The following is a 7,044-nucleotide window of genomic DNA, read 5'->3' on the forward strand; positions in this document are numbered from 1 at the left end:
AGCAAGTCTAAAATCATCCTCTGTATAGGTACGATAAATAATAGTGGGTGCATGAACTTGTGCTTTTCCAACATTGTGGCTCGTCCTGTAATATCTACCGATCTGTGACTTTTTCTTCGACTTCCTTATGAAATGAATACGCATCGCAGCGATATAAATGTTACGTGCAGACCTTTTTTGCTACGAAAGATCGATATCTTTTAAATTATAAATTCGTTCCCCCTATTTAATTTTACTTCGACTCGAATTGTTTCTCGTATATTTACACGAGTTATTTATATAGTTCTTATCTTTCCAATTCGAAATTAGAATTCTTCGTTTGTGATTGTGTTGCGCGAAAAAAATTTGTCAAGCCTCATTTTTAATTTTAAATTACGCGAGCACACAAATACAGTAAATGTCGAGCATCGTATTTATGTACAATATTTTCCTAAATACGTGTACTAAAACAGTGAAAAAAATTGTTACTATCTATTTCTACTTTCATATCACCTTATTATTCATATATATATATATATATATTTGCAGAAATTATTAACATTACATTAACATATAGTATGTTATTATTGTATAGAATACCTATATAAATAACTTTTTCGTTAGAAAAAAGAAAAAAAAACGAAGAAATTTGATTTTCATTTTAATTAAGTTATTTTAATTAATAATGGATAATATTATTTCTTTGTGTTTTTTTCGCCGTACATAATTATCCTTTTTTTTTCGCATTTACATAACGTAACGTAAATACTTTTTTCCTTTCGTTTTTTCCCTCCCCTTTCGTAATAATACGCGTGGAATAATCATCGCAATATTCCATTGACAGATTCAGAAGTCAACGATCAACAAACGTTCGAATTCGGATTAAACGCTTTTCTTTACCCAGGCCGTTTTGGAATATCGAATGGGCCAGCAACGGATCTATCCACGGGAAACGATCTATCTATCGGTGTATACGAGACGTAGACGGAGGGTAGCGATCGAATGGAATTGTTTGGAATAGTGGATATCAGGTGGGAACAGGCAGAGGCAAAGGATCCTGTAAACGAGGTCAGAGACCTAGTTAACACCCTCGTACGCACCAGTCATTCTGGATGTCAAGTTTGCCGTCAATGAACGTTGCCACCTCATACTATGACGTTCGCTCTTCATGTTTAGCTTGCACTTTTCGTTGGCCACGCGTCCACGAGGAGAGGAACGGTAGCCCAGTCATGCTTAGGCGGTGCATTTTTCTCGTTTCGACATTCGAAAACTTCTTTCTTTCATCCGCATTTGCTTCCGCATCCGTTCTCTTTATAAGGGAACCGGTCATCGATACCGAGACCATCGGATTCTTCTTCGAATATAATCTCGATCACGAGAATCAAATACGACGAGATCAAATTATAATATACTCTTTATTCCGATCGTGAAATCTTATACAGGTTCGTTTTACAGGTGTGCTTACTTCTCGTCAAAATTCAAAGAGTAATAATATTATCGAATAGGTAATAATTCCACTGTTTAAGTAATAGATTTTGCATAGAAATTGACTCGTATCCGATTATATTTATATCTGTAACGTCTTCTTCGCAAAAGATATTTTCTAAAAAAGATGATTTTTCGTTCCCGGTAAACAAGATTTTATTGGATCTTGGACGTGTTGCAAGTTGTCATGATACACGATTTCTCTCTCGAGACGCACGGTGGCACAGTGACCCATTCCACGACCGAACGTATTTCGAATTAATCGATCGATAGTTTTACGCATTGCCTCTATGCATTTACGTAAAGATTAGAAGATTTTCGTATTCTTCGTGGTACACGAATAATCTCATCATCAGATTTCTTGAGACGCGAGTTGAGACTTTTGAGGCAAAGAATTTCTCTCGTCAACTTTTTACACGAAATCCTTCTATTTTTTTGAAAAGAATTTCTCACGAGAGAGAGAATCGGTTGAAAAAAAAAAAATGGCTTGATGCAATAATGACAGGTTGAAGGTCGACCGTCGAAGAGAGTGTCTAGAAAGGGCTAATGGTACTCGAAGTGACAGGTCGACCTTAACCAACCTAGTCTGATACATATCTATCCTAAATCAACACGGTTCTCGGCCAGAAGCCCGCCATAATGCCTACGCTTCTTTTTATTTAATGTTTGGCTTTACGTTCTTCTCTATTCTTCAATTTGTATTTTGCTTGGTCGAATCGTAAATGTAAAATATAGTCGAGAAATACGAATAATCTATATAATTTTGTAAAACTAGAAATAACATGGAAAAATGTAATCGCCGTAGAGGAATACCGAAATAATTATTAATTATTCCGATATCGAATCGTTCGTAATTTTCACGTGGAAGAAAAATAAATTTTGATATAACGAAAATCATAACGAACTTTTGAATACCCTTAGCGAAGGAGTATCCTTCGAAATCTCTTCCAAGCATGATTTGTAAAAAAAAAAAAAAAAAAAAAAAATTTCAGAAAATAAAAGAAGCAATCCGGACCAGGTATAACGCCTCTCACAATCCTTCTAGAAAAGTTCTATTGTATAGAGATATAGAAGATCTTTGAAAAGTTAAAATGGGTGCCGGGAAGACATCTCACCACTTTTCGCTATTATACGATAATTCCGCTGGTCCTGTTTCAATTTCCCCAAGTTTTAACGTCTCGATCCAACGATCGAAATATCTCTAGCGTGAAATCGACGAAAGAGATTAATCTTTCGTTCGATTAATCGCTCTCGTCGGGACGAAATCGATTTTATCTGTATGATTTTAATACGAAGATACGAAAATAGGGAGCTAGTTAATGGTAATAGATACGTAGATAAGTAGTATCTATTATTTACACGAGCAAGTATACATAAGTTTGTCATTTTGAAGCGAAACAGTTTTATTTACGTGTACGATTTCGTATACCAAGAGAAATATATTCGAGCTTTCTCTTGAACGCGAGTTCTATCGTTCCGTCGTATATTTTCATCCCTAAACTCGTGGAAGCGCCCTCCCGAATTCGTTCTGTGAATCCGTGGCGTGCAACGAGCCACGATATGAGTAATGATGCGTGCTCGTGTTACAGGGGTGGATATGGCAAGTCATGGCTCCGAGTATCCCCATACATAGGCTCACCAACCAGCTGCCCCCAAATACGTCACCCATGGGGGTTTCTCGCTCAAATACCCCGACTAACATGGCGGAACGCACACGATTCCAAATATTGATTCCCTCTTGGGATTTAACGACGACTCGAATCCTTCGAGGAACCGTTTCCTCCACCTTCAAATTTCCTAACACGAGAATAACTTTGAAAAAATAATTTCAAATCAACGAAATTACGTTTTATTAATAATTTTCACGAATGCTGTTGAAAGTTTCTTTCTTTTTTTCTTTTTTTTTTTCCCCGTTAAAATTACTCGAGCAAATATTACACGTTTCTGCTTTTATCGGGAAAATGAAAAAGCTGGATAATTTTTACATTTTTTTAATACTCTGAGAGCAAAAATCTTGGAAAGGGTCTGTTCTCAATTCCGTATCCACTTTGGATGAAATTAGTCACGGTTGTTGCCACGCATCGAACCACTCGGATATTATTTTTTTCTCTCTTTGTGAGCGCTCGTGACGAATCGAAGCGGAAATTAATACAACACTGGAAATAAATTGCATTCGATCGCTCTTAATGTTTCTTGCTAATTTTATCGTAGATATTGGAGGAAAGTTATATCCCCATGCAAAAAATTGCAATAAAAAAAAAATATTTAAAATCTATAACGCATATATTGTATCATCCGTAACGTCAAAAAAAAAATAATATCCTTATTATCGCCATTAATGCGTATAATTATTCGTATCGTCAAAGATTATCTATAAATTGTTTGAGATATTTTTATATAAACGCTTAATGATTTCGCACGAAACTATTTTACAAAAAACTATTACGCGAAAGGTGAAATTCCTAAAACGATATTTTAAACAAAAATTGTTGGACGCAACGTCGCCTTAATTTTAATAATCGATCAACATTTTTATTTATTTTGATAAGAGAAGAGAAAACGGCACACGCCTGTAATGAAATGCGCGCACACGCATGGCGGATTCGGCCATACTTTCACGATCTTTCCCCCTTGAGATTTCCGTCGTCCACGCACGAATACGCACTATGCACCGCCCGCGCACGTGGCAGATGTTCCATTTTATGTATACTCACGCATGCGTTTTCTACCTCGTTTCCCCACCATTCGCCAATTCTACTTCTATCCTTCCCCGATCTACCAATTGAACATTCGCTTCTCTCTGCTTCCCGTACAATTTACGATTATATCGTGAATTCTATCTTCATATACACCCAATTATTCGACAAAATCCTTTATCTTATCGATCGAAATAAATAACGGAAAAGAAAAGATCTTTAATTTCTAGATTTCATCGTACCGGTTCCGTTCGATATTCCTAAACCTAATCTATCTAGTTTTAACCTATCTAACTTTCGATTCCACTTCCCCTATTCGATCGAATTATCTGTTAAAAATCATAGATAACTCTCTATCGCGCGTATATACGTGTATTATCGAACGGGAACATTATATACATCAGAGAGAGCGTTATATACATCAGGGGAGGAGGGGAGGAAAGAAACATCGCGTTGATCGAAAGGGAACGTAGGAGCGGCGCGCCCAAAAAGCGTTCGTGGTGAGACAATGCTATGATAATTTATTCCTCGGATATAAACTTTTTACGAGATCCGCATCGTGTAATCCATCATGCTTCGTCAAATTGGTACAAGTACTTACTTTGTACGTTGACGGTATCATACGAAACACCTTTTTTCTCATTCTTTTACATTCGACCCTTTTCACGAAACCATTTTACATTCGAAACTTTCACGAAACTCGGTAGGTAAAGTAAGTAAAGTAAAGTAACGCGGAGAGATCGCGATTCGCGTGAATTCGCGTTCGTATAACCTCGAGATACGATTACGTGTTGCGAATAAATTTACATGTAATCTCGACACATCCTTTCGAATGTAACTCAGTGTCGGGTTTGAACAATATCGTTTCGCAATTTTTTCATCGGTCAAGATATTATGGCGTCTGATTATTCACCGAAGCTTCCGAGTGCACTGAACTTTTTACCGTGCATGATATAACCTGCGGTTTAATGAATTATTTGTCCATTGATCAGATAAGGTTTCGTTCTTGGGGGGTAAGTCCGTTGCGTGTCGTTTTTTTTTTCCACCACCATCACATTTTCTTACCTTACTCGTTCATCGAGAAAACCTGAGTGCAATGGTTTAAATTGTTTGCAATTGCGATCATGCCGAGTTAAGCGATAAACATATTTTTTTTCTTTCTTTCTTTCTTTCTTTCTTAAAGGTCTGCATCTCGGTTGGAAACCGCTGCTCGTTATTCTCTATTTTCTCTTAGTAAATCTTAAAGAATAGCGGCGCCCAAGGAATTTGTGCTTTCTTTTGTCGAGCGACTCATTAATCACACAATGCCGTACGTCGAGTCGATCGATCGACGACCAGATAGCCGCGTAATGAGCTCCGGTGCTCTTGTTAGTCTGCCTCGATGCTTTGTAAAACGAACTTATTATCGCGGAATCGAATTAATTTACTACATCGACGGCTCGGTGTCCCGCAACGAACTCTAGCAAACTCTAAAATTTCGGTGAAACGTCGCTTTTCAACCTTTCGAGATAAAGAAATAACAATAATAGTAATATAAATAATTTCGAATAGCGCGATCCTTTCGATATCGCTCGAAATGCTCTTTGAAAAAGATTCGGGCGAAAAAAAATATATAGGACGAAATAATTATTAGAAAAATGTTTGGAAGATTTTTTTTTTTTTGAAAGAACGATGATAAGAAAAAAAGGGAAGAAAGAGAGGATACACCGACATTTAAAAAAAAGGTTTTAACGAGCGAACCTTCGTCAAGCGTCGATACGAAACACGACGTAGAGTGGATCGCTAGGCGCACTCTCTGCTCGCCGCGACGCGACGCAAAGTAATTAAATGCGAAGAGAGAAGAGAGGAAAGCGAGAGGCGAACGCTGCGAAGGGCTGCTCGGGATGGTGGGGCTCGGAAAGGTAAGGGAGGGAAGAAGGCAGCGAGGGCGTTCCTGTAGCCACTCCCCGACCCACACTACCTCTTTCTCGATCTCGTGCTCATCTTCCACGACCAAACGTTGCGCGCCTCGTCTTTTATTCACCATTTCTCTCCCTTTTCTTCCTATCAAAAGTGTCTCGATAAATTATTTTCACCTCGACCGTATTCGTGCATTCGATGCATCGTTTTTTATTTTCTTTTTTTTTTTTTTCCGTAAAATATCACGCGACACTCGAAATTTGTCTCATCTTGTCGGAGCGATGGATATTTCTTCTTTCTGTTTGTTTGTTTTTTTTTTATAAATAAAAATTGACGTCGTTGCTACCGAATTACAGATCGACGAGTAGATTATATACAGGTTAATCGACACATTTATGGCGCTCGATTAGATTCGCGAAAGGTGCGGCCAAGTTGCGGATCGCAGCTTTAATTCGACACGCTTCGTATAGAAGGAACTATGCGCGAGGTATAGTACATGATATCGGTATTGGAAAGTGTGCGCGGTATTCGAACAGTGTTTTTTCATTAATAAAGATCGATAGAAAATCAAGCGTTTCGAATCAGTGCGTAAACGTACTTATTTTCTTTTTTTTTCCTTTCTCGTTAAGAAACAATTTTGATCGATTCATAAACGTGTATTATAATTTTATAATTTACAATATTCAATTCTGAATTTATGCATTTAAAATTCAAATACCTGTAAACTTATTTCATCGAGTGTACATGCTCGTTGGCATCCACTTAACTTTTTAACTTTTATCCTCGAGATTATAAAATCAATTTGCACTTACCGGTCTCGAGATCAATGGTGTAAGGGAGGCCTGCCCATGGATCATCTTGCGCTTCGTCGTATTCCTTTGTATCCTTCTGGAAACGAAATATCATGGAACCTACTCGTTAAAGAATACATTCTATCCAACTTTTACGATAGTTACTTAAAAAAAAAAAAAAAAAAAAAAAAAAA

At 37.4% G+C, this 7,044-nt stretch overlaps 1 protein-coding gene across 4 annotated transcripts in view; it reads right to left on the reverse strand.

The window, feature by feature from the left end:
• Window positions 1-7,044, reverse strand: part of LOC102676118 (segmentation protein cap'n'collar) — a 76,906-nt gene that overhangs the window by 39,596 nt on the left and 30,266 nt on the right. For all 4 annotated transcript variants that reach the window (XM_006623272.2, XM_006623273.2, XM_006623275.2 and 1 more), the window contains one exon: window positions 6,872-6,947. In XM_006623272.2, coding sequence (XP_006623335.1) covers window positions 6,872-6,947 — 76 coding nt within the window. The remainder of the gene's footprint in view (window positions 1-6,871; window positions 6,948-7,044) is intronic.

Source organism: Apis dorsata, unplaced genomic scaffold (assembly GCF_000469605.1).
Source record: "Apis dorsata unplaced genomic scaffold, Apis dorsata 1.3 scaffold_867, whole genome shotgun sequence".
NCBI lineage: Eukaryota > Metazoa > Arthropoda > Insecta > Hymenoptera > Apidae > Apis > Apis dorsata.